Raw genomic sequence first — 27,311 nt, forward strand, 5'->3', positions numbered from 1 at the left:
TATTAGCATGCTAATCTTCGGCGTCCAACTCAAAAAAATTAAACAGAAACATAAAACGTGTTAGAAATATAGATCTGTATTGAATTGGTTGAATCATGTCCGCGTATAGTCCTTACATTTCCAAACTGGGCTGAACGGAGGAGTACGCTGTTGATTGCTTGTTAACGGGCTAGGGTGCATGGTGCATGGTGTCGACCTGGGATTTAACTGGGGATATGTGCCCTTCGCTTAACAAATTAACACCACCAGTGTATCTAACATCTCGGAAGAATGTTTGACGGTGACTCACAAAACACTGGAAAGCATATTCGCGCGCCTGCATTTATTGATAAACTTTACAATTTCGTGTAACAACCTCAAATTACTAGCGACCTTGTGCAATTGATAAATCCATAAAACAAAAACGTACAGCATTGTTGGCATCATTAAAGGTTTCCCTGCGGTTTACGAAAACATAATTATCAATGTAATTATATTCTATTCCAAAATGTCATTGTTTTGGAAAGAATTATAGCTTATAATAACATATAGGCTAATACACTTCTTAATGATGTTACTTTGGGTGACGTAAACAATAAAATTAATGATTGAAAGAGCTTATAATATATCAGGCATTGCCGAATACTAAAACATATTTAAGTGAGAGTGCGTGAGACTAAGCAAAGTTTTTTAGGGCTGAGTCGGAGTCGTAGCCGAGTGCACATCAATCTCTTATTTCTTTTCTCGGTCGTATAGTCTTTCCCTCTTCGTTTCTCTTGTCTCCCAGTCCGGGCGCAGCCTGGCTCTCATCCTTTAAGGGCTAAATCTGACAAGGTATCGGGATCAGAACAGAAAAGGATTACCTGTGCTGGATGCGGAAAAAAGTTTCAAAAGGGGTGAAATAAAGGAATACCCTTTGTGTTTTTGTTGGCTACCAGCAGCTGAAAGATTCCTTCAAAACTTACCTACCTACCTACACGGCTCAGCCTGCATCCGATAAGAGATCTGGTCTGACAAATACGAAAGAGGGAGGGGGTGTGGAGAAAAAGAAGACGGGGAAGAAAAGGAGACAGACTTAAGAGTAAGTGGGAGGAATAAGGTCAGTAAAGTCAAACCAGGAATATTGACGTATCACATTGAGACGGGCCAGAGGGAAGAGGCGCTTTTCAAAGGTTGAGAAAAGAGAGGGCTTGTCACACAAGACACGCTCCTTAAACCAAAAATCAGCAGACCGTAACGGGAAGGCTGTGGAAAAGTGGGACGTATTCCCGAACAGCAGTAAAGAAGCTCTGAAAAGAAGTAAAGAAGCAGCCCAGTCCTAGAAGAGATCCCTGAGCTGTGGATTGTGCTGTGCAAGGGGTGTGAGCCGACCGTCAGGATGCGCTCCCCGTCTCTCCTGGCTCTGCTGTTCTTCATCTACGCTGGACAAGCACAGAAGTTTTCTGCGCTTACGGTGAGACCTCACGCACCGAGAAAGCCCCTCTTGTCCCGCTTCATCAGAACTTTTTTATTGCTTATATTCCGCGGGTGACATCCGTACAGCCGAGCGCAGTTGTGCATAGAAGAAAGTAGCATAGTATAGTGAGCGATCATAAAGATTTTTTGATGTATCTCGGGCCGAGAAAAATATAAACGAGTTTATTGTTGTTTCTGATGTTGCCAGTTTATTATAATAACTCGTGTGCAACCTTGAGATAGGCCTATAGTGCAATGAACGAAATTCAGTTTGATACAATACGGATACTTTTATCGCTGTCGGGTAACGTCTAGCCTTAATACAGCTAAAATATTGTCAAGCAGCTGTCATCAAAATGGAAAGTTTTGGTTATTAAATTGTACTTCCAGAGCCTCGCTATGAATATTTTTCCCAGGATTCTTGTACAAAGGAGTAATTTTCTGGAGAAAATACAGCTTTTGAATTTATATCCTGAAACACACGCATTCCACAGAACAAGCCTGGAATCTAAAGGTTTCATTATAAATAACAGCTTTATTTTGAGCGGTAATAAATGAATATTTTGAGACTTGCTTCTGTAATATGGGCTTTATATTAAGAAGTAATGATTCCACTTCTATGTGCTGCTACATTATATAATGCTGTAAAAGACGTTCAGTGTAGTAATATCGCATACTAGTGCAAACAAGTCGTGAGCCTCGATGTGACAGATAGCACGAGTGTGTGTGTGCATGTGGCAAGTGTGTGGTGGAATTGCACGTTTGAATTCACTTTCACCCAGTTGATATTCTTCTCCTTGGGTAATAGAATTGATGGTCTACCATCCCCAGGGCAAACCAGTGCATTGAGATGCATGAATGCATCACACAAAAACACAAATACTGGGACAACTGCAGAAAATAATATACTAATAAGAAATGACAAGTCTGAATGTCAACCGTGTCCATGGGTAATGGGAACGGGACAAAATGACAGGTCCAATCCGATTGATTCTTTCCCTCGGTGCAGCGTTTCCTGCTCGCACAGGGACCCTGTCCCACAGGATCTTGCAGTCTCGGGTCAACTTTAACGCTCGTCCCATTGGCTCAGTGCTCTGCGGAGTCCTGGTGGCCAACTATGCATCGATAAGCTGCATCCAAAGCAGACCGTTTTCTAGGAATCTGGTATGGAGGCTTTACACAGTGGAAGAGAGAAGGGCTCTGGACTCAGCTAGGAGTTGCTGACACTTATACTGTTTTATAGCTGTAAGAAGCAAAACTTATTCATTTGTCCAGCTTATTAAAAAAATGGGCCATTTTGGACCCTCGGTCCCTAAGTTTGTGGCACTAGTTTTGTGCCATGTGGAGGGGGGTGGGCAAGCATCCCAGCCCAGAAGGGGGCAGGGGGGGTTAGGAATGTGCAGTGTCGTGGCCCTGCCTGTGTGATTTAGCGGCCGGCGTGACAGCCCCCACCTAGTCATATTTATGGGCGGTTTTAAAAACGCCACCACGTCTGAATAGGAACAAACAGCCGTGGGTTGTTAACCCGGGGCGGGTCAGAGGTCGGCACGGCGTTCCGTCCTCAGTGTCGGGCTCCCCGGAACGTCTTTACGGAAGGGTGGCATTGTGCTGCTCTCTGTCACACGCTTACAGCTGACATGGGCGGCATTGGTCTACTTGGGCTCTCCGCCAATTAATCCAATCGCCCTCCTGCTGGAGGAGTCGTTCGTTTGTGTGGTGCCCTTTTTCACAATTCCTGGAATGTCGGATTGTCCGTTCCAAGGGGATGGGGTCAGCGCCCAGTGCCAAGGCTACGGAGGACCGGCTCTCTGATCCTCGCTGGCTGGCTGGCTGATAACCGGATGTCATGTTCAGCTGAGCTGTGGGTGTAATTTCCATCCTTCATTCATACCCATCCTATTCTGTGTCATCTTTCTTCCACTAGCAGTGTGTGGTACTTGCTTTCCCTCTTTTCAAACCCCCTCCCCCCCCAAGCTCCCAGAGTCCTCCTTGGTACTGATCACGATGCCTCTCAGGCTGTGAGACAGTTCGGTGAATGGCACAGCAAGGCCAGCGGACGTGCCGGTCAGTGGGACAAAGGGACTGTCACATGGTGCGATGGACAAGGCCATGACAGGGAACTGTGGAGACAAGGGGGGACAGAGAGGATGGGATGGGGAGGCAGAGCCCTTGGTTTTGGATGGGGAGCTGTAGATGGGGCAGATGGATGGAACTGTAATTTGAAGAGGGACTGTGAATGGCGGCAGATGGTGGGGGCTAAGCTGGACACTGAGAGACTGAGACGCATCATGAATGGTGGGGTGAAGGACTATCGTAAGTGGAGAAATTATCATGCAGGCTTATGACAGAGAGTATGAGACAGAAGGAAAGGAACATAAAGGAGATATAAAGAAGTTAAAGAGGAAGTGGGGGGGATAGACAGAACCATTGTTTTACTGGGGGGGTTCATCCGCTGGGTAGGTCTTCCTATTCTGCCAACGTTCTCACTGAGAAATAATGATCAGTCGATTAGTGCGACAAGCTTCTCTCCCCCCGCCGAGTCGGAGCGAATAGCATGATCGTGGCAGACGCAGTCTCCCTGTCTCACGGCCTGTCGCTTTAAAAATGTCGCTTTCGAAATGCTGCTTCCTCAGGCAGCTCAAGAATTTAGGAGCAAAGCTGCTTCTCAGAGAATTTTTTTTTCCCTCTGAGGGAAGTCGGAGGCAAGGTATGAGACTAATCAGAAATAAAGAAAAAAGAAAAAAAAATCAAAAGATTGGCTCTTTTTTTTCTGTCAAAAAAAACCTCCCTTGAGGTTCACAAGCTGGCTGTAGTGGCTCTGCTCAGGCATTAAAGCGTGCACCTGCACACCATGGGGCAAGAAAGAGCTTTTTTCACATGAATGCCAGTGGCCTTTCATAGAAACTTTTTTAAACATCTTTCACAGCAATTAAACGCTTTTCTCTTTGATTAAGTTAATAGGCTGGTTAAAACCTGTCACTTTCTTCCCCTTCCACCATGCTGGAGGCTAATGAATCCCAGCAAATCCCACCGCCAGTGCAGGAAACACCCGCCGGGGTGATTGAACACGTTTGTGACGGCGCTCAGCCAGGGCTTCCATTGACCCTTGGGGCCGCAGTGTGAAGGGCCTCTCTTGGGCCGCAGGGGACCGCTTGCTCTGTCCAGCCGCCTTCAATAATGCCTGAATGTGTTCCCAGTTGGGGTGCCCCCCACTCCTAGCGAAGAGACTATTCAGTTCCCACAATGCTGGAGATTTGGGCCACGGTAATGAGATTTGATTTGTATGCTGCAAAGTCTTTTTTTTTTTATCACTTTTTTCCTGCCTCTCCTCTCTTTTTTGTGTCTGCATTTAACTCTGATCTAACTGATGCTTCTCAAGATGACACCAAACACGGGCAACCTCCTGGACACCTACACGGGAACAGAGGGTCTTTCTGCGATCCGTGTAGGGCCTTGTCTCTTGCCGCCTCCTCCCTCTTCTGAGAGCGTCAGGGACATTGGAAAGCAGTTAAAGTAAGATGTCACGGGTGCTACCCTCATGGTAATCAGGAAGAGTCATTAATGGATACACAGGCTGTCTGCTTTTGCTTCTTCCTCTGTGTCGTTCATAGCCACATCATCGCCTACTTGTCCTTTTTTTCTTGCCTGTGAGATGGTCACTCACCATGGGGAGTTAGGAACAAATAAATGGGCATTTGTTGATTGCTTTGACCATTTCATCTCTTATTCCTTCCTCCTTTCTATATTCTCTCATTGTCCACTTTGTGACACTTGTCAACTTTTTTGCTTTTCATTGTTTTCTTTTGCAGCCAGAATTTTCCTTTCTCTCATCCTCATTTTCCTCCTTTCCCCCCCCTCTCTCTCTCTCCCTCTCTCTCTCTCTCTCTCTCTCTCTCTCTCTCTCCTCACCACCCCCAGTGCAATGGGCAGCCTCCCTGCATTGCTTGGCCTGCGGGCAGCAGATTGGCCAGGGTGGATGGATAGGCACGCCAATCATTATCCAGGCTGATCTTGGCCCATTTCTCCAGGAACGGTGAAGCCGTCAAGGGAAGGGCTGGCAGACCTAGGCAGGTCACAGCTGTGGAGGGTGCTGTCGCCGTGGGGATTGGGAGGGGTGACTGATCCAAGACCAAAACCAGCAGAGCCGATTCAAAACCAAGTGAAAGAGGATTTGAATGGAACTGGGCACATGTGCTGAGGCCAGGGATATGGACCCTTGATACTATGGACTACACAAATAATGCAATGCTCTTCTTGCTCATCCATCCATTCATCCATCCATCCATCCATCCATCAATCCATCCATCCTTTTAATTTTCATCCACTTGGGGGTTGTGGTGTTTTTAAAATTGTTTAAGTAGGAATAACACTGCCAGCAGCCTCTTTTTCAAGAACCGGAGGAAGGCAACAAATCTCTGTCAAACATCATCAGCCTTTCTAAATCAATAACAGGAGGAGCAGGGGAGGCAGGAGGGAGGCTGGAGGGAGGCTGCAGGGGATGCACCAGGTCTCTATCACACACCATCAGCCTCCCCTTTTTCAAGAATAGGAGGAGGTGCGAAGGCGAGAGGGAGGCTGGAGGGGATGCAGCGGGTCCCTGTCAAACACTGTCAGCCTTCTGTTTTATCAAGTTTCCTCATTCAAGCTCTTCAAGACCGACAACAGATCAGGTTGAAAGAGGGAGAAGAAAGGAGCTTATAAAAAAGAAGGTCATTCATTCCTACAGTCCAAACACTTTCTTTGGTGACTCGCCCTTCCTATGTGTTGAAACCAGTCCCCCTTAGATTTACGATGAAAGATGACAGGAGAGGTTGTCTCCTGGCCGAGGGCTCCAGCATGATCCAGCAGCTCTCGTCCAGGTGCGGAGAGCCTGCCTATTCCCCCTCCCCCATCCCCACCTACCCATTTTGGTCCTGACCTGCCACTGTAATTGTTATTTAGCCTACATGGATTTGTAAAACATTAGGGAGAGCTAATTGGCCCCAGTGCTGCCCCCCAGTGAGATGATGTGACTCAGGAGTAAGGTGCATTGTATTTATGCGTTGTACATTGGTTTGGAGAGGGAGGTGGGGTCCTGTATGCCCCTGTCTCTGTGGGTGTACGTGTGTTTGCAGCATGGTGAAAAATTTCAGCCGGATCATCAAGCTTCAGTGAAAGAAACTTTTTGTATTTAACAAAGTGCAGTATCAGATCAGTGTGCTTTGTTCAGTTGAATTCAATTCACCCTCATTGTTATTATACAATACCAAGTGTAGAGCGGAGGATATGTTTGTGTAAACTTCAAGAGGCAGAGCAAGAAGGGGCAGACAATGGAAAACTGTTTGTGTGTTTTGTACAGCGATCAAACCTGAATGGGTCCAGATTAAGCTAAGCGGCATCTGTTGTTACATACAGACAGGTGGTGTTGCATTTTTTTCATCTCTGTCTGTCGGGATGCAGCGTGCTGAGATTTCTGGACTGATCCCTCATTGTCGGGGCAGCCGCACGTGGTCGGACATGGGATGGGCTGACATTACTGTCCTCCATGTTGGTTTTCCCCTGTTGACTGCTGTCCCAGCCTACAGCCTGTTATAACTGTCAAATTGACACAGGTGACTCAGAGGATTGCCCCCCCCCCAGGACAGCAGTCAGGTGAGGGTAGGATGAATAGCTGTGCAGGTGTGAGCACGGTCGGCTAACAGATGGGGGTGTCATGCGGCAGGGAGCTTCTCATGGGGGCTTATCTGGGAGGGGGCACGCATATGTGCCTGAGTGTGCAGGAATAACTGTTTGCTTGAGCATATCTGGATAAGTTGTGCATCAGTGTTTGAGGGCCAGTTCACAAATATTGACAATTGAGAACGTATACGAATTAAACCGTGTAAGTATGTGTGTGTTTGGGTAGCTGTTTATTAATGTGTGCAGATGATCTGTGAAATGAAATGAAACAGAATGGAATGGAATGAAACTATGCTTTATTTACCATTTGGACAAGTACATTGAAATACTTTTTGCATCTCATCTTCCTTTGAGACATACACACACATATACAGTTGAGAGCAAAGGTTATGCTCTGAGCACAGGGTCAGTGGATTGATCCAGTGCCCCAGGAGTATTTTGAGAGGTTAAGGGCCTTGTTTTCGCCGGTATATACAGAGATCACAGAAAGTGTTGGGACACTTGCTTTATTCTGTACAAAACAAAAATCAGTCGACAAGCAATATTTAATATTTCTACATATATCAGAATTTTTAAGCAAGCATTGTATGTATTGTCTGTATGTGTTGTATATATCTCTGTGTGTAAAAGTATGGCTTTTGTCCAGTTCCCTTTCTCTGCTGTTTCTCAAAGCATGTCTCAATGTGCTTATAAAAATAAATTCAGTACTGAATTAAGTAAGTGTAACAAGCTTTCAGACATCTTTCAAGTCTCTTATTTTGAAAAGTGTTCTAGGCTTTTCAGGAAGTATGTGTTCATCAGACCTAAACATGTGGCTATATTGAAATCATTTTTGTTTGTTCTAAATGTTGTGTAAATGACAAGCCTTTACTGGATCCACACATGCCCCAGATACATGCAATGACATAGTCCTATCATGCCCCGAGGGCCATTTTTCATATATCCAATCATTTTGTTTTCTGTTCTTCCTTGTACCTCTTTGTCAACCACCACCCAATCTGTCCCCCGTCATATTTCTTCTTGTTAACAGTTCCTTCGCGTGGACCAGGACAGAGAGTGCAACATGGAGTGTTCCGGAGCAGCCCGGAAGCCTCTCTGTGCCTCAGATGGACGTACTTTCATGTCACGCTGCGAGTTCCTCCGTGCCAAATGCCGTGACCCTCAGCTGGAGGTCATCCGGGGACCCTGCAAAGGTCAGTGCGGCGTACTGTCCGGACTTTTTAGGGATCGGAGCTATAACCTGGGCTTAACTTTCAAGGTAATTGATGTTTTAATTGTGTCTCAAACACTCACAGACAGTATTGGCTTGGCGCTGATTCCCTGTCTTTACTTTTACAAATATATCTGTGACTGCGAGGCTGTGAGTGGCACATGCACCTCAGGGCCTTGGTAAGGCGACGTCCCTCTGCAGCGTCATGCCCGCGATATGTCAACTTGACCTTTTCCTTCCCAACATTTCCACAGAAAGAAATAGTCATAGTTGATGAATGCAGCCCTGGAAAACAGAAGGACGTTTTACACAGAGTTTGGGAAACTCTGCCTTGCTAATAAATGTGTGAAAGACATTTTGAAAGTAGAAAAAAGTATTATTAGAACTGTTTTGCTACGAAGCGCAGTCAGTTGCTCCATCTGCAACCCCGCAAACACTTGAAGAAGGAGAAGTCTTGAGCAGGAACATACCTCAGATTTCTTACATTTTTTTGTGTTTATTGCTTTGTTAATAGTCTCGTATAGTAAATGGTTTATTGGGACCCTGTAGAGATGATGTTTCACCCAATCTGATCCCTACATTTAAAACATGTCCCTTACTTACTAGACCTTTGGGTTTCTATGAAAGCACTTCTTACCATAAATATTACCCAGGATACAGTTAACTTTATATTCAGTTAGATCCTCCAAGCCACCTATAATGTGGCCAGTGATGTCAACCATATAACAGCAGAATTATGCACTATTAATGTGATAATTGTGTCCTTACTGTACAAAAAACTGGAGTGCAGAGTGCAGGTTGGTGTAACATCAGTGGGTGGCGTGTTTGGGGCAGGGGAAGGATCTCTTAAGACTCGTTTGTAGTTTGAGACCCCCCCACACACACACACACACACACACACACACACACCACCATTTGCTCATTTGAAATTCCTAAACTGCTGTGAGTCACCTTTGAGGCTCATCCCATTTTAGCTTTAACAGAATGTGCCTTCAGTGGATAGATCACTCCTGGTTTTGCTTGGTAGTTTTCGGCATATTTTAACTTTATTATTGTTTTTTTATTTTTGTATAGTTTAACGTACAGGATATTTAGTCAATGAAATCTAATTTAGATGTAGTTGACAAAATCTACGGTACATGCAGTAAATGAAACTAATAGGTTTAGTCTAATACATTTTCACAATTCTTTGAAAATGACTTAATTTTCTGTGTACACACACAGATTGGTCTCCCACCATCCTCTACCGATTCCTGAGGAAATATCTGTAAAGCTCTTCGTATGGCATTTGCTTTAGGTTTGAACGTGTGGTGTTTAAGGACTTAAAAGGACATTAAATAAAATATAAAAAAACCAAAATGTAGTGTCATATAAAATACTTGCATATGATGCATCTTCAGTCATATTCTATGAAAAAAGCACCAGTACATGGAACTGGAATAAAGAAAACTCACAAACTCTCTCAAAAAGTGCTAATTTCTACTCCTAGTTCAGTTCATGGCAGTGAACTTTTCAAACACATTAAAAGAATAAGATTTTTTTTTCCTTTTATTTAAGGGAGTTATTTTTATGTATTTTTATGTTATTGATGTTTTTCCCCGTTACTGCTGTTCCACGTGACACAGAGTTTTCTTTCTCGTTAAATATGAAATGAGCTTATATGTCAGCATGTTTTTTCCTGCCTAGCGCTGACTGTGGCACAGACTGGACATGGGCAGTATCTAATGTTTCACAGTCCATCATACCATCCAGACATTATACCGCGGTAAATGGTATTTTGACAGTATGTTCAAAACCTGCCCTATTCTGGTACTTTGCCCCACAATGTAATTTGTCGAATGGCCAAGGTCTCAGAATACCATGGTATAATATATTACTGAATTACCATTCAAATTTAACACATACACAATGGCAAAAGAGGTTTCATAGAACTGCATGGTTTCTGCTTGTCAACTGGATGCATGGTTTACGCGATTGAAGCCAGTTAGCATCGATAACATTATGGAATCATGAACTAAAGGTATTACTTCTGATTTGATCAGTTTGATTCCTCTCTTCCTGTCAGAGTCATTTCATTTTTATTCATTGTCAAAATTGTCAGTTAATTTCCTCATAGTTTTCCGCATCGTAGATTTTTATTTGGGTATCGTCTCATTCTCGTCAGTGAAAAATTTCCATCGACGAATAATTTCAACAGAATTAACATCGATATCGCACACGTCCACGGATGATGGGGCAGTGGCCTGTAAGGGGGGCGATGAGGCCCAGGTTCCTGGATGCAGTCGGGCTGCTCTGCTCAACATGTCCTTGCCTGGTGCTTCCAGTCTCTGCCGCATCCTCTACTCCTTCATGCCGCTCGTCTCCGTTGCGCTGTGGGCCTCACAATGCTGTATTCTTCCGTCTCTGAATACTAGATCACAGAGACTGAAGTCTTGCAGGCGCGGGGTGGGGTGGGGGGGGGGCAGCAAACCTTCAGATGGTGAAGAACTTTCCAATTTCATGCCCTCTCTGAGCGCCATGGCAACAGCGTCTGCCCTGGACATCTGGATGCGTCAGGAGAATGGAGGCGTCCAGCTGAGGGGTTCCGAAAGACAGATGGGAGCTGTGAGGCTCTCTTTGTGTCCTTCGATATCGAATTTGGCGTCGCCGGCCCCTTCTGGCAAAACAAAGGCGACCACTCGTGGTCCCTCAGGGCTGGCAGTAGCCTGAAGCGCGGCACAGGGAGGTACGCTGCATAGAGATGGCGGGATGGCCTTCGCCTCGAGAGCGGATGATTCAGCGGACCTGTCAGTTTTTCCAGCGACCGAGTCCCCAGAAAGACGATGGCGGCTCCTCTTTTTTTTCCTGGGCTGTAACTATAGTCCACCTCCCCCCCCCCCTGCTCCCCAGCCCTGCTCCCTGTGCCCATTCAGCTCTGTCCAGCCTCCAGGCCTCGTTTTGCACCGGTGACAGTTTGAAATAAAACAGCTCCCCACAGCATCGCGGCCTTGGGCCGGGATTTTGTGGATGAGAGGGAGCTGCCTCGATTGGTCTAATAAAACCGACGCTTTAACAAAAAGCATCGTACACAACCGCCGTCTGAGACTCAGTCAAGGTGCCTGGCTGGTGTCCGTCATGCAGGGCTGTGGCTGAAGCCGGTGTCACCGCTTCCGTACTCCAGCTCCTGAGTCATAGCATCACCGCGTCTGGTGGAACAAGTCTAGGACAGAGGGATGACTGGCTTAAAAAACAGGAAGGGGGGGGGGGGGAGTGGGATGCGTGCTGCAGTGGGGGTGTGGAGGAAGGGAGGAAGGTAGGGAGGGAAGGAGGGAGCGAGGGAGGGAGTGAGAGAGAGGTGGACGTTGTGTTCCCCCAGCTGTTTTTTCCTGTGTATCAGCTCTTTTTGGGGCTTGACTGGAGCTCCCTGCCTGAAACCCGCGAGCTGCCCTCGGCTGCTTAATGGTTTTACCACTTGGATCCGGGGCTGGTGGGGCTGGTTAACAGGCAGTGGACTTAATAGGATGGGGATCTTGGTTCCCTTCCCAGACACCAGGGAATCCGCCACATCCGAAACATCTTGAATTATTCTTCCCTCTCCCTCCCTCTCTCCCACTCACAGAGCTCTCGGCTGAATTAGGCTTCATATCATGCCCGCCCCCCCCCCCCCCACTTATCTCATGACTGCAGTATTGGGGTCTCTTCCAGAAACTTCCAGGTGTGTGGCCGAGAAGAAATACACAGAACAGCAGGCGAAGAAAGTATATCCCCAAGTGTTTGTGCCAGTCTGCAATCCCGACGGCACCTACAATGAGGTGAGTGTGGGGGGGGGGCAGTGGGCCAGCGTCACACCGCAGAGCATTACTGGAACGTTACTTACTTCCCGGGTGGGGGGGAAAAGGAATGCTCTTAAAGTCGTTTGTTTTCTTTGACTTTTTGTGCCAGTTGTGGTTTTTGGAGCAATTGTTTTACCATCAACCCTGTGTGCTTTGGCAATAATGTACAGAAGTCATGCGAGGAAGGGGGGGGGGGGTGCTGAGAGCAGGTTAAGCAGGTAGCCCCTCCCTCTATGCGTGGTAGCCCAAATCTGCAGCATCTCTCCGCTTTCCCCCCTCCCACTGTTCCTTTTACAGGTACAGTGCCACAGCTACACAGGTTACTGCTGGTGCGTCACGCCCAATGGCCGCCCCATCAGTGGATCAGCAGTAGCCAATAAGAAGCCGCGGTGCCAAGGTAGGCGATTCTGACAGGACAAGAGGGTTCTGTCCAGTCCTTGGGCAGTCAGCAGTTCTGCATTTCCTAGGAAAGGGTAAAGCACTCGATGTGTCTTCGTCTGAGCTGTATGCTATATCCATTACAGCAGAGAAGGCCTATGGCATTAATAGTGTTGAATCTCATCCTAACATAACAGCAAATGACTCCAGGGTTTCTCTGATTGTTAAGTGTGATGGTGAATTTATATGTGGCGAGAGTATGCTTCAGAGAGTGTGGTGAACCATACTTAAGCCATATGTGTGTGTGTGTGTGTGTGTGTTTCTCTCCTGCAAAGGTTTCTGCTCATTGTACCCAGAACCAATTTTTTTTTAACAGCTATCGCAAAGACCTTAGTTCTGCATTTACTTTAGTTCCTTGTTGTGTTTCCTTTTATCGGTTCTTGTTGGGTCTGGATGTGACGTTAGCCTATGTGTTCCTCTGTGGTGTCCGGAGTTTGTTTGTGTGTTGAGAGCCTTGTTCCTATAAGCATTTTTAGGTAATTCTGTGTGGTCTGTTGTTTTCATGTGTGTGTTCTCGTCCGCTGACAGGACTGCTCTGTGCCTAGACTGTTCTTCTATTGTTTTTTTTGGGTTGCGATGAACAGACCCACTGCACAAACTATTGTACTTCAAACATCACATGGTACTAAGATGTTTGGACTTCTATTCTGGCGATGCAAACAAGAATTGCACTCTGTAAGATTCTTGGAAATCGATGCTATAAGCTTAGTTGTGCTGGAAGCTTTCACCCGCTCGTGTAGCTTAGCAGACTTGCACTGTTCTAGCAAAACTGTCTCTTGTCTGGATGGAGCTGTAAAATATGCCTGTTGGGCTAATAATAATGATAATAATAGCAATATCTTTTTCTGACATTTTCAGATTAGAATTGAACTTGATCTTGAGATGGTTGTGGGTTCAAAACCCAAGAGAGAGACTGGCTTTTGTGTTTTTGCACAAAGCCCTTAATCCGAGCTGCCACAGGATAACATACTGCTCTGTATAAAGGAGTAACATGTAAAAATGTAAGCGATGTAAGTTCTCCTGGAGCTTTGCCTCGAGCAATCAAGTAACCAAATCCACATGCTTCTAAATCTTTAGGGTGTATTAATAGTGAATGTGATCTCACTTATAAAGCAGTTGCTGGGGACAGTTCAAGTCTGATTTCCATCCATCCATCAGCCTTTCGTTTGTTGAGCCGAATAGACCTCCACATTTATGGTAAACTGTCGGACCCAGAGAAGGGACTATTTGAACACGATTAGAATAATTGCTATGCTACTTCCATGATTTACAAAAAGAAATCGATGGAGGATTCACAGGACATTTTGGGAAATTCTCAGAAATGTGACTCTGAGCATCAATTAATGTGTCACCGTTTTCACGAGTTTGCCTTCAAATTCAGCCTCTTTCACTTTCCAGAGCCTTAGGCTTTGCATGAAATAGTTTCTTCTGAGAAATATGTGGCACATTTTTCCCAGAAGTCTTTATTATTACTATTAAATAATCATTATATCACATTATTTGCTCTCGATTTAGTTATGGTTCATTTGACACAGAGAGTTAAATAGGAACATCATAATAAAAGCAACATATTGGGTGAAGCAATGAGGGTTTGGGAAACCTAGCATGTGCTTTTTGTTGTTCTCAGGATCGAAACATGAGAAGGTGAACGCCAAGGAACCAGGGAAAGCAGGTAAATATTTCATCAAAAAAAGATTTCAGTTCTCTTATTTTCGTAAGTATCGCCTGCTCTGTATATGACTGTCTATGCATGTGCGTTTGTGTGGTTTCTTACCTGTTGGAGCTTGTTTCTCCAATATTTTGTCAATTGAAGAAGAGCATCACAATGGTTAAGCAAAGCTATACGCAGCTGAACAATGGGCCAATGAAAGAAAGTCTCCTGTTAGTATCTGTACTGGCCCTAATGCCACAAACTCTGAATCCACCATACTGAGATGTGAGCCACTCAATGAGCGACTTAAATGTTATTATGCAGAAGCATACAAATATGAGCCTTGTTTCCTGAGCATTTCTGCTATTTTTATATGTTTATAATTCTTATATTTAAATGTGATGTCTAATTTTTCTCCCTTAGATTTGGAGCACGATGCTGTTGCATCCTGCCCTCCTACTGTGTGAGATTTCTCTTTCAGCTCCAGTAAATTCCCAGAGTCATTTTTCAGAATAAAATTTTTGTTTCTCATGATTTTTTTCCATATAATCTTCAGTGCTGCAACGGAGTGATTATTTCGTTTGGTCTTCCTGTCACACTCACTCCTTTTTTCTCACTTTCAGGGAGCAGTTTTGGCCAAATAATTAATGTGGTATCTCGACCAGTATGAAATTCAGCTGTCGGTTGTCCAGAAAATGACCCATTGATAGACTTTTTTGGATGGCGCTTAAATGCCAGTTTAATCCTGGCAGGACCATGAGCTTTGTCTTAAATGCATAGTGTAAACAGAGAAGAGAGTTGTAAACTGCGGGTTGTGGTTGGCCGGTCTTGAAAAGGACCTTGAAAACATCAACAGTTTGGTTCAGTTTGGGGCCAATCAACACCCCCCTCACTCTGGATTCCTACTTTGAGAAAAAGACCCAGACTGTAACCGCAGTTTAAAGCAGACTGGCTAATCACTCTAATACAAGATTAACATTACAATGACTAATTATGGGGGCATACGAGTAACTCTGTTTGAACTTCTTGGCTGCCTGTCTGAGCACCTATTGCTGAAAGTTATACAATGTGAATAGGGGTCACAAATCAGCCTGTCTGATTTGATGTGCTAAAAAATTTCCATATTGTAACATCCGGGAAAGGATACCTATTTTGAACCAGACTTCTGAGTTACTCAACCCTTGTTCTGTATAAGCAATTTTACTGCGAGTTGGCATGGAAACCGGAAACCGCTTCGTACCTCTAGGAGAAAAAGTTGCCCTCCCTAGCATCTAAACGAGCAGAACATGACCTCTGTGAGGTTAACCAACCAAGGCTTGGGGTTTATTTTAAACCGCTCCAATTTCTTTCTCAATCTTTCCTCCAAGAAAACAAACACCACCAACCAAAGCCTCCTCATTGTAATCGTTTCATCTCAAACATGTGCAGCCTGGTGATTTACCCTTTGTTCTCCTTGACTTCACTTCACTTTTTCATTGGATTAACTCAGCTTCTATTGCCAAGTGGGAATTTGACAGCTGAGAATTCCCGTCTCCGCCCACCTGTTAATTAATTCATTGCTCGTCATCACTCGAGATCTTATCTTTTCAGGTCGACTTCTTCTTGCAGATTGTAGGTCTTTAGCAGATGCTCGGTCTTTGTTGGCTCCGTACTACAAGCATCAAAAACGAACGCAATGTCAATGGCGTGGATTAATACACTTTAATGTTTTCAGATTCAACCACCATTCCTCTGTTTACTAACTATCTAGATGTTCTCTTGTTTCCTTTCCCTATACAACCCCCCTTATTTGTCCTTCCTTGAAGTCTTTTCTTAAGTCTGTTCCTTTACCTGCTCTCTCTTGGCCGGGCAATGTGCAAATCAGTCGCTAACAGCCAGATGCTGGTGAATCTTGCTTACTCTCATAATTGTAGTTTCCTTGCAAATCTTTTCCATTCTGAATGCAGATGAATCCACCGGAATTGTGGTGGAGCCACTGCCCCCTACTGATGAGGAAGGTAAGGTTCCATCAGTCAGCATTCTTATACTGCGGTTCTGCACGCTGGTGCAGTTTCTCACATGTAAACTCTCTATTTCCTGTGATGTTTCTCATTTTCTGGGAAGCGTCCCCCCCCCCCCCCCCCCCTTTGCCGGCTGTCGTTAAATGGCAGTGCCTCAGTGATGAGTCAGGGGGCTCTAATTAAACCGCAACGGCTCACAGTCCTCCATCACAGCGCCCATCACACTGACACATGTTTATGTCGTTACGAGAAATTGTCATAGTACATCGTCTTTGCAAGGGTTTCCAAGGAAGAAAAACAGATTCTTTTAATCCATCCATCCATTTTCCAAATCGATTGTGCTTCTGGGTCACAGGGGGTCCAGAGCCTGTCCTGGAGGCAGGGAACAACCCAGGATGGGGGGCCAGCCCATCACAGGGCACACTCACACACCATTCACTCACACCTATGGACAATTCAGTAACTCCAATTAGTCTCAGCATGTCTTTGGATTGTGGGGGGAAACCGGAGTACCCGCAGGAAAGCTCATGATGACATAGAGAGAACCTGCAAAGTCCACACACATAACCCAGGCAGAGACTCGAATCCGGGCCCCACAGGTGTGAGGCAACCGTGCTAACCACTGTACCACCATGCCACCCTTGATTTTTTTAGTTCATCTGATTTATTACTGAGTAATTCTGATTATATTATTGGGTATTTATAACCATTGTTATAAATAGATTGTTAATTAATACTCGGGGTAAGGACAATGACTGTCCCATCGCTTTGCCTCTCTAAATGCGCTTAATGTCTCACACATATTTCCCATTTAGATATCATCTCCCAGTATCCTACACTCTGGACTGAACAGGTCCGGAGCCGGCAGAACAACAGGACCAGAACACAAGGTGGGTGTATTTCCGCAAGCTCTTCCTGTCCGTCCGGAACTTTATCACGGAGGGCTGGTATCTTCCTCCAGGAATCAGGCCCAGCTGACTGCTTTCCTAGGCACCCTAGCATACCTTGTGTAAAAGGACACTCTAAATAAAAATGTTAATTTTAAATGATTAATGTGACAAGGGGAAGGTGTCCTGTTCACAATGAACTTGTCTGCATATGACTGATTCTTTTTTGTTGAAACATGAATGCTATAATCTTGAGGTCTGGTCTTTTATAACTTTAAAGGGGGGCTGCAGTTGCTTCCATTTCTGTGACTGATTTAGGACCCGAGAGACTTGGTTAGATGCCCCGAATCACATTAAATGCAAACCATTGCATCCTGTCAGTCAGAGACCAGGGAGTTCCCCTGTTCACCAGAAAATGAAGAGTCTGCTGTGAATATGGAGTATTTCATAGCAGTCGGCAAACTGTGCGGGGGGGTTGCTGCTCATTGGAACCGGTATCAATGCCCCCGCCCCCCCCCCCCATCCCGAGTTACCGCAAAAAACCACACCATGCACTTTAATATGGCACATATTGATCTCATCACCAGGGTCGCTGAACTTCTGATTTACCCAAAAACACTCATTTTTTTTGGGGGGGGGGATTAGGGCTGGGGTCGCGTGAATTGCTGCACTGAGAAGCCGCCCTGATTTATAACCAATAAAAAGCAAGCGAGCGCCGAAGTCACTGGTTTTGATTACGCACATGCTCTCTGGTTATGCGGATGATGGTATTAAAAATGAGCCTCGCTGAGGAATCCCGCTGCCCACGGAAGATAAAACAGCCGAGCGGGCTGGGGTGCGGGGTGGCGGGGAGGGGAGGGGACGGCAGAAGAGGGTCATTCCGGAGCCCCTTTTGTGTGGGTAGCACTGAAGTAATGAAAACAAATGAAACATTTGACATCCTGTAGAATAAAGTTGCGAGCGGGAATGTGGGATTATTTGTGAAAATTGCTTATCTTTTTTTGCTGTTCTTTTTGGCATCGTCAGCTGTGTGGAAGATCTCAGGCTTTATTCCGGGACTCCGTGGGCACTGTGCCTGGGCTTATAGTAAAATCCAGCACCACACACCACACGGATGCTATGTATCTTGTAATGGCTTTGACTACATCTGCCGGGTAGTCAGTTGAAATGGCAGCAGGTAGAGTGGTATGTTCACGGTTGGCAGTCTGAATCATAGCTGTCGTACCTTGAAGTGAGATACACAATCTAAACTGATCTGACAGTATATCCATTATGTTGAAGGTGGAGAAAACCTCTGCAGATTTTCTCTGCAGATTTACAGCTTTCGGGTATTTTAAGACTATATCAAACTATATTCTAAGACTTGAAACAGTCTCTGCAATGGTGACACTAAAATGGGATTTCACCAAAACATGAGGAACAGTTTACTGCTGAAAAACGGATTAAAAAGACTGTGTTAATGTTCTTTGTTTCTCCACAGCAAAGATTAAAACTAATGCTGAAATAAAATGCTAACTTAAATTAATATTAAAAGTTAGGCAGATCGGTGATGTCCTGTCGGTTTTCCTAATAGTATTGGCCAATGCCAGCAATCATGAAAGGAAAAGAAGCATCATTATGCGTTGTGATGAATTTAAGTGAATTAAACAGTCAATGAAGCTGCAAATTAGGGCTGGGCAGCTGTCTGAAGGGGCTGTTTTCTGAATTGATATTTCTATCCTTGAAGTCGTACACGCAAAGCCCCCTGCTTGTTTATTCGAGGCCTTTCGATAATATTTACCGGTAGATTCCCACAATGCAGCAAGCTGAGCATAATGTCCGAACTATGACCCCCCACCTCCCGTACACATGGCCAGCGGGGAACTCCACAAGCCACAGGCTCCTCTTGGGGCAGGAACCGCGTTTCAGGCAGCCCTGTTTACGTAGCAGGGTCTGTCGGACTGGAGCGGCAGCTGCTGGACCGACCGCTGCGCCCTTGCGGACACTCAGACGCGTTCAAGGGCCCAAATATTTATGTAAGTCTGGCACAGGGGGACCTGTGTGCTCATTAGCTCTCTATGTCCATAAACATGCTGGGGGATGATTAAGGCGGCTGCGGTCCGTTCCTAAACAACCCCCCCACCTCCCTGCACCCCCCGGGCTGTTTGAAGGAGAACAGAGGACACCAGCTTCCCATCCCTGACAAATTAAATAAGCAGTATTATTTTATGAGCCAGAATATATTAGTCAGGTCAGGCAGGAATCCAAGATTTGTATTCATGCAAATAAATCCCCCTATTTGGCCAGGTGATGAGCGAGCGGTTTGAGGAGCTGGAGTGGAGCAGTCTGCCCCAGTGGCCCCCACAGCAGCAAGGTCGGCCACCCCAGATTTCTGAATCTAACCCTGCTGCCTTTGTGCACCCCCCCTCCCCCTCCCCCCCCCAACTCCCCACCAGCTGCTTCTTGTGACCAGGAGCAGCAGTCAGCCCAGGAGGAGTCTCGGCAGCACAAGAATGAGGCAGTGTTCATCCCCGACTGCGCGCACGGTGGCCTGTACAAGGCAGTGCAGTGCCACCCCTCCACGGGCTATTGCTGGTGCGTGCTGGTAGACACCGGCCGGCCCATCCCCGGCACCTCCACTCGGTAAGCGGCTCCGAGGATCTCCGAAGATCGCAGGTCAATCACCAGCCACCCCAGGGACTCAAATAAGGGCAGAGGTCACAGAGGGAGCACTGGTTACAGCGCTATCGGATTAGCACCATCAGGGGAGTGTATGTTTAACGGGGGGAGGCACCGCACCACGTCACTGCACTTCCTCACAAAGATACCGTAGCCCCAGCGATGAAAGGGTTCAAGGGAGCCTGCTGTATTCTACTCTCCAAAGCTAAGGAATTATGCATCTAAAATAATAAAATGCAAACCATCCCCATAAATGCTTCACTCTGTATGTGTCAAAATATTTTTATTTCCTGTTATAAGCTCTTATGGCTGGTGAAGATTCCCGTCTGAAAGCTCATAAATATGTCATGTGATGTTATATCTGTGATACCTGGTGTATAGAACTAGTTCATCAGTAGGAGATAGAGGTGATGGACAGAGGTAGAGATTTCAGATCCAAAGAGTACAAATCCACACCAAGATTTTGGTGATGGATAAACTGGTTCAGAGGCGAGCCACAGGTACACGTTCTGCTGTTGAGGTACTGCCAAAAGAAAGCTCAAAAATCAAATTACACCTTATTTTGCTATGAAGAATAAACAAGTAAATTAGTGTAAATGTTTTGAAGCTGTACGTCAGCTGGAGGGCTGCGTGGCACCGGGCAGGGGTACGGGGCAGGGGCACAGAGCGGGGACACGGGGCAGGGGGTCGAGGCACAGGGTAGGAGCACATGGCGGGGGCATGGAGCGAAAGGTGGGGCACATGCACAGATACAAGCTGTGTCGCCCTTGTGCTTTGCCACTGACTGTCTCTGCTGCAGTGAGATTTGAGGATTTTGGACCCTGTCTGATCTGACAGAGAAAAGCCACCCTGTGACCACTTCACACTAACGATTCCTCTCATTGGTCACTTGTTAGCAAGTGACAGTATCATCTGCAGTGATATTTACAGAAGTAAACATGCTCTGCAGTTCAAGCTAAACTGGAATCCACATCCTGACCCACAAAGGCACTTCTTAGAACTGAGAGCAATTTACTTCCTCCCAGAGCACTGTGGGGCTCAACACTGAAACTGTGGCGGCCAGCGCTGAGTGCTGACAGATGTGGGCATGGCTTGGCTAATGACATGAGCCAATTAGCTTGTCTTCTGTCTTTCACATTGTATTTAATATGGTATATAAATAGTGTTTTGTATATGTATATTTACAGCATTGCTCGATATGAACCCCATACTGCAGCATTGTGGGAGTTATCCAGAGATGGCATGTTTGCTTTTCTGCATCCCGTGCAGATACGAGCAGCCGAAATGTGACGGAAACGCCAGGGCCCATCCGGCAAAGCCCAAGGACCACTTCAGAAGCAGGCACCTCCAAGGTAGGCCATGTGACTGGGCCCATGGGAAGGGCGGCCCTCATACATGGAAAGGAGTATCTAGCCATGGGGCCATAAGTGATGTCCTCAGACGACCTCATTATTCACCGTTGCCAGTGGATAACAGCACTGCGGAGGCACCGCTGTCTTGTCAGATATGAAAAAGGCGTTCAGCTCACGGTCGAACGCAACTTAACCATTAACAGCCAGCATTCCAGGTACGGCGTCCTCCCAACTCCCCCAGAGACAGGCGGAGGATAAGGCGGCCCACCCCATCGTGGGGTTGCGACCCATGGCCGGGGGGGCGATAACGTGCTAGGGGCCCTGCGGTGGTCAAGCATGCCGCTGTTTACATCATTATGGAGCAGACTTTGTTCTCAGTGAAGATTCCCATACCCCCGAAACGCACATACCCCCCCAGACGGGGGGAGGGGGGTGTTGGGGTAGATAGCGGGTAATTAGGGATGCCTGGGAAAAAGAGGGATGGGGGGTACTGTTTTGGGTGAGAAGAGCGTTCCAGGCTACAGGGAACAGCTCCAGTGAAAGCATCTGGCCTTGGATACCGGAGGGAGTCAAATACTATAGAGGCAGTAAAGGCAGGGCTGTGACTGACAGCAGCCTGGGGCGTGTGTGTGTCTGTGTGTGTCTGTGTGTGTGTGTGTGTGTGTAACTCTGTGTGTGACTGCCTGTGTGTGGAAGGTGTCAGCGGGATTAGATGGATTAGTCTGCAGGACCATAGCGCTGAGTCATGCTGGACTGTCTCTGACTCGTCCTCAGTGACTCGGGTCCAGGTTAGTCCAACCGCATTTTCAATATTATACACAAACACAACAGACATCCGGAGCTATTGGAGGGGGGTGAAAGCGGGCCAGCTGACAGGAGGCTCCAGCCCAAGCTGCTCACACGCTGGTGTGTTTTTATGTGTGGTTTTTAAACACGGTGATGGCCCAACCAAAACGAGGCAAACAGAGGGCCCTGTGTTTCGTACATTGCCTGCCACCCCCCCCCCCCACCTTCCCCCGCTGTTTGTGTAGCTGGTGATGCACCAGCCCAGATTCACAGGTGGGTTTTGCAGAACAGGTCCAGAGTAGAACTGCTGATTTACCACAAGCTTTGTCGGGAGGAGGAATGTGTGTGTGCGTGTGTTTGTGTGCGTGTATGAATGGTGTGTGTGTGTTTTTGTGTGTGTGCGTGTGTTTGTGTGTGTGTGCCTGTATGCGTGTGTGTTTGTGTGCGTGTATGAATGGTGTGTGTGTGTTTTTGTGTGTGTGCGTGTGTTTGTGTGTGTGTGCCTGTATGCGTGTGTGTTTGTGTGTGTGTATGGATGGTGTGTGTGTGTGTCTGTGTGGGTGTGCGTGTTTGTGCGTGTGTGCGCGGGGCTCCCAGAGCTTCCCGCTAATGCACATGAGCCCCCCTTACGCTCCCACACCCCCTGAACACAGACCCCCCCCCTCCCCCCCCCCGCACAGCTCTCTCCGCACGGCCAGCCTGATGAAATAATATATTAACGAGAGGCTCACGAGCATCTTTATCCTGCAGCTGAGACGTCTCCCTCCAACAGACACCAATACTGTGTCCCACAGCCACCCGAAGCAGAGCACAGCTTTCTCAGGGGAAATTTAACCTGGGTATTTCTCCTGTGTCGACCCAGCCACAGACACACACACACCGTCAGCCTGGTTTCACGCGTCGTCACGGTCACCATTATGTCCTGAATTGTTTTCTGTAGTCTTGCAAGTGCAGCACGAAATAGCCATTCCAAACAGTTGTCGGGGTAAACCATTCTAAGGCATATATAATTTGTCCATTTTGCAGATGATTTCATCCAGAGCTGCTTAGGCTCGCTGTTTTATTCCTTACCTGTTCGTGCAGAGAGGTATTTCACCAAACCTCCAGGCATGTTTGCCTGAATGCCTTGACTACGTCAGGGCTGTGGCCCCCAGTGCAGGTAGGAAGGGGCGAATGAGGAATTTTCGACATGTTTTTGCTGAAATTGCATCAGTATATTGCTGGAGCATGTTAACGTGTCACACAGCAGTGATTATAAACGGCTTGCTTGCATCACAGGCGTGAAGTCGTAGCATGCTGGGTGGAACTCCAGCATCGGGTGCAGCCACATGGTGGAGGGGTGGGGGGTGGGGTGGAGGTGACGGTGGGAATTTTTGCCATGGGTCTAGTGGAGAGGAGTGTGTGTGTGGGGGGGGGTGTTACTAGCAGCTGGTGCGCTGACACACCTCAGTGCAGAGCGCATTTGCGGAACAACTTGGCTAGCGGAAAATGAGAATCAGTGGGATCCCACGGCCCAGTGGTGTGTGTGTGTGTGGGGGGGGGGGCAGCAGGGGCACCGCACGTATGAGAGTGCTGTGGCCAATCAGACTGGAAATTAGACACTTTACTTTTAAAACAATGACAATGAAAAAAATAAAGGAGGAGACACTAATAAATGTAGCAGTAATCATTACAAAACAGGTAAATGTGTTAATAAACTAGTGAGCCTTTCAAACAGGATGGTTTAAATAGCTCCCCATTCCACTAGCTGGGATGTTTTTTCACGAACCTGTTAAAGCTGCTGTGTTCTGAAAAGGTCCCAGAAGCCAAATTTTAAAACCTTCCGTACTTATTCAAAGTGCGAGCTACGGCGGGGAGAATTGTGCCTCCCCCCCCCCCCCCCCCCCCCCCCCCGTGCAGTGCAAGGGCTATCCGGAGATCCCGCTCGCAAACAGGTGGGCTGCTTTACTGGCGGCAGGCCAGGTGGAGACGCTGCAGGCCAGCGTGGTTTATGTAAGAGTCAGAGGGGCGGCTTTTATAACCTGACAGAAATGATCCTGAGATCTGGGCTCCTGTTTACGCCAGCGCTGGCTGCCACCTGTTTGAGCAGCGGAGAAAGCACACCATGCAATTATCCCTATGGCTGGGGGACCCAAAAAATGGGGGGGGCTGGGGGGCCATAAAACAGAAACAGAAAAGAACTGGGGAGAAATTCTTGTGTGCAGGCATGTTAGGCCTGCCGTTTGCCCGACGAGGACAAGGGTCTGCAGGAATCCCTTTGGGGTCTATAGCCCTCAGCTCTTTGAGTAAAACCTGCCTTCTTTTACAAACTGTATGCCCAAGCACCCAGTTATTATCATTAGGGCCCCTGCAATTCATTTTGTCTAGGTCATGCTTGCTGAGAATCGGCCAATACTGGGGGATGACATAACATTATATATATTCGGGCTAAAAATACAGTTGATAGGTAGATATCAAATCTTTGTTATTGTTCATCACTGCACTCTTAGTGATGCCCCAAAGTGCCCCCCCGGTCCATGGTTTAGATATCACTCAGGTTCCCATCACCCGCGTGCAGCTCCTGTCCACATGAGGTTCTGGAAGCCCAGCATTCACACTACTGCACACTTCCTGTCATGTTCCTCCAGCTTCTTTCATAAAGAATTCTGATGTCAATATTGGGAAACACACTATTTCATGTCCTTGAGTCTGAGAAAAGCCACGCAGATCAGACTTTGGAGATGGAAGCTCTCACCCCACCAGCAGCGACGTGCAAATGGAGCCTTTGGGATGATTGGCAGATGTTGGGGAGGTCTGCTTTTTACAACAGGGAGTAAAGCACACTTAAAGCGCGTCAGGCTCCTCGTGTTTTTATCTCCCGCCACGCCGCCGCCTGTCCATGCAGCATCTGTTATTTTACTTCCTACCTTCAGGTTTATGGACCACCTATCGAGGCGGTCAGGACAGCCTCCCCCTGGTGTGGTGCGTCAGCTGATCCGGGGCTCGATAGCCCAGTCACACCCTTGCAGTAATGTGAACTAGAGAGATTTGTCCCACCTGTAAAGACACCCCCGGCCTCTTTCAGGATGCCCCGGAGAGAAGAAAACAGAGTTTCTCACCAGCGTCCTGGACGCCCTGTCGACCGACATGGTGCACGCAGTTACCGACCCAGCTTCTGCGGCCAGGTACTGCCAATGCCTGAGCCACGAGGCACATCTTACTGGAGACCAAAGCTCAATGAGTAAAGCATAATAACCCGACTGAAACACAGGAAGCATACTGTATGTCATAGCTTGACCCTGCCAATTAACTTCCAAATCTTACAGTATAGAAATGTGTATATTACCTTATTCATTCATGGCACTGTTTTGTGTGTGGAGAATTTATCCACTTCTTATGACTCGATTCCCAAGTGCTGTTCTTCAGCCACCTAGTGCTACAGTAGCATCCGCGTCCTTCACAATGTGTAGAGATTAACCGCCATCCTTCACTGACCCCTGGCTTGGCAGGATGCTGGAGCCCGACCCCAGCCACACACTGGAGGAGAGGGTTGTGCACTGGTATTTCAGCCAGCTGGACAAGAATTCCAGCGGTGACATCGGCAAGAAGGAGATCAAGCCCTTCAAGCGCTTCCTCCGCAAAAAGTCCAAGCCCAAGAAGTGCGTCAAGAAGTTCGTGGAGTACTGTGACATCAGCAACGACAAATCTCTCTCCCTGCAGGAACTGATGGGATGTCTGGGCGTTACGAAGGAGGACGGTGAGCGTCAGTGGGATGGGAAACAGGGGCTAGCTACAGCGATGGCACAACAAGCCTGCAAAATACATGGAATGTGTGTTAGGGAATGTCACTGACATTTACAATTAATAACCATTTACAGGTTAAAAGGTTTTATATATACAGACGCTTCTCTACTTACGAACTTTCAACTTACGAACTTTCAGACATACGAACGAAGAGGACTATAAGTTCAAATTGTGTTCATTGGGCTCCCGTTTCCTGTCCACAACGTCTATTTTTCCACGCCAGTTCTTCCTAGCTGCTACTCCCCCTGGCTGCTACTCCCTCCACGCAGCAGTGTAGCGTGTGTACTCCAAGCATCTTAATTCTTTGTACTTGCGTATACCCTTAAAATGATGTTGAATAACGACTTACGAACATTTCAAGTTACGAATGGCCGTTTGGAACGTAACTCATTCGTAAGTAGAGGCGTTTTGTAATTTGCGTTTGGTTAATATTCCCCAAATAATGAAAAATTTGATGTCAGATAGAAGTATCTTTATTTGCTGCCACTTTACAATAACACTGCCCATATAAAGAGATTATGAATGGTCTATAATCTGGTTATTAATTAGATTGTAACACTTTGTAAATTATTTATAAACAATATAAAATTTTTAAAGTTATAACAGTTTTCTTTTTTTTTAATGAGTTACTGCCATTTACAAGTAGCAAAAGGGAGCCTTATTGTAAAGTGGTACCCTTCATTCTTACTAACAACAACAATACTAATGATGATGATGATGATGATAATTATAAGCTGCCATAAACGTTTATTCTTTAATTTCCCTAGGAGCAAAGGCAAGTGAAAGCACGATTTCCAATAAACAGGTGAACAGTTACTTTTCTTGCTGATCTTCCCTGACTGAGCACTGAAGACTGTTCAAGAGTCATAGCACCATATTTAGAGAACAAAAACGTATTTTCTCATATGATCTGGCAGCACAGTGACACCCAGCAAAGTACGACACACTACATTTTGCACACATATACAGACCCCATGTCACATGACCCTGACATTCACGTGAAAGGTTGCTTTAATGTTCTCGGAGCGTGTTTCCCGACGTCGGCCTAAGGGCACCTGTGGCTATGGGGATATGATGTGATGCAAGTGTGCGGTTTCTACATTTTTGTTCCGTTCTGTGTTTCAGAACCCAGTGAAGAAGCAGGGCTAGAGTGACACAGGGCACACAAACAGGAACGCCGGAGATTCCCCCCCACCAAACGGCAATGGAAACCATAGTATTTGCACTTTGTACTTTAAAATGTAAATTCACTTTGTAGAGATGAGGTATTTAAACAGACTGCTGAATCTGTGAATGACGTTGTTTAGCTTTTTTATGTCTCTAAAGAAATAATTTAACACATACAATGTATGTGTCCTTCATGTCTAAAGGTTATGCTTTTCTGAGTTGTACAAGTTTTCATGTATTTTCGTTGCATTTTATGTTTTTGTTCTTTAATTGTTGGTATTTTATAGCTGATGTACGGATAGTTCGTTAAAGCAATTAATTAGAGCCTTTGTATCTTTTATGTACTGAACTAGCAACCAAACATTTTCAGAGCCCTGTAAAGTAGTCTTTAAGTATCTTAAACCAGAATTGTTGCAAAATAAATGTTCTTGAGATGGATCTGCATAACTAGTAATAAATAACTGTTTTTTTTTTA

The 27,311-nt window shown here is 46.3% G+C and overlaps 1 protein-coding gene across 2 annotated transcripts; it reads left to right on the forward strand.

The window, feature by feature from the left end:
* The first annotated feature begins 649 nt into the window (after positions 1-649).
* Positions 650-27,311, forward strand: smoc2 (SPARC related modular calcium binding 2). Of its 2 annotated transcripts, none has more exons than XM_049009524.1 (13): positions 650-1,432; positions 8,123-8,285; positions 11,987-12,093; positions 12,412-12,511; positions 14,180-14,224; positions 16,117-16,200; positions 17,019-17,093; positions 19,526-19,712; positions 21,018-21,100; positions 24,951-25,050; positions 25,375-25,622; positions 26,437-26,474; positions 26,795-27,311. In XM_049009524.1, the coding sequence occupies exons 1-13, from the start codon at positions 1,358-1,360 to the stop codon at positions 26,816-26,818; spliced, it is 1,329 nt and encodes a 442-aa protein (XP_048865481.1). In that variant the 5' UTR covers positions 650-1,357; the 3' UTR covers positions 26,819-27,311. The 2 variants fall into 2 exon arrangements, with proteins under 2 accessions (XP_048865481.1, XP_048865482.1); XM_049009525.1 differs by having other exon boundaries at positions 651-1,432; positions 16,150-16,200.

This window comes from Brienomyrus brachyistius, chromosome 3, assembly GCF_023856365.1.
Source record: "Brienomyrus brachyistius isolate T26 chromosome 3, BBRACH_0.4, whole genome shotgun sequence".
Classification (NCBI taxonomy): Eukaryota; Metazoa; Chordata; class Actinopteri; order Osteoglossiformes; family Mormyridae; genus Brienomyrus; species Brienomyrus brachyistius.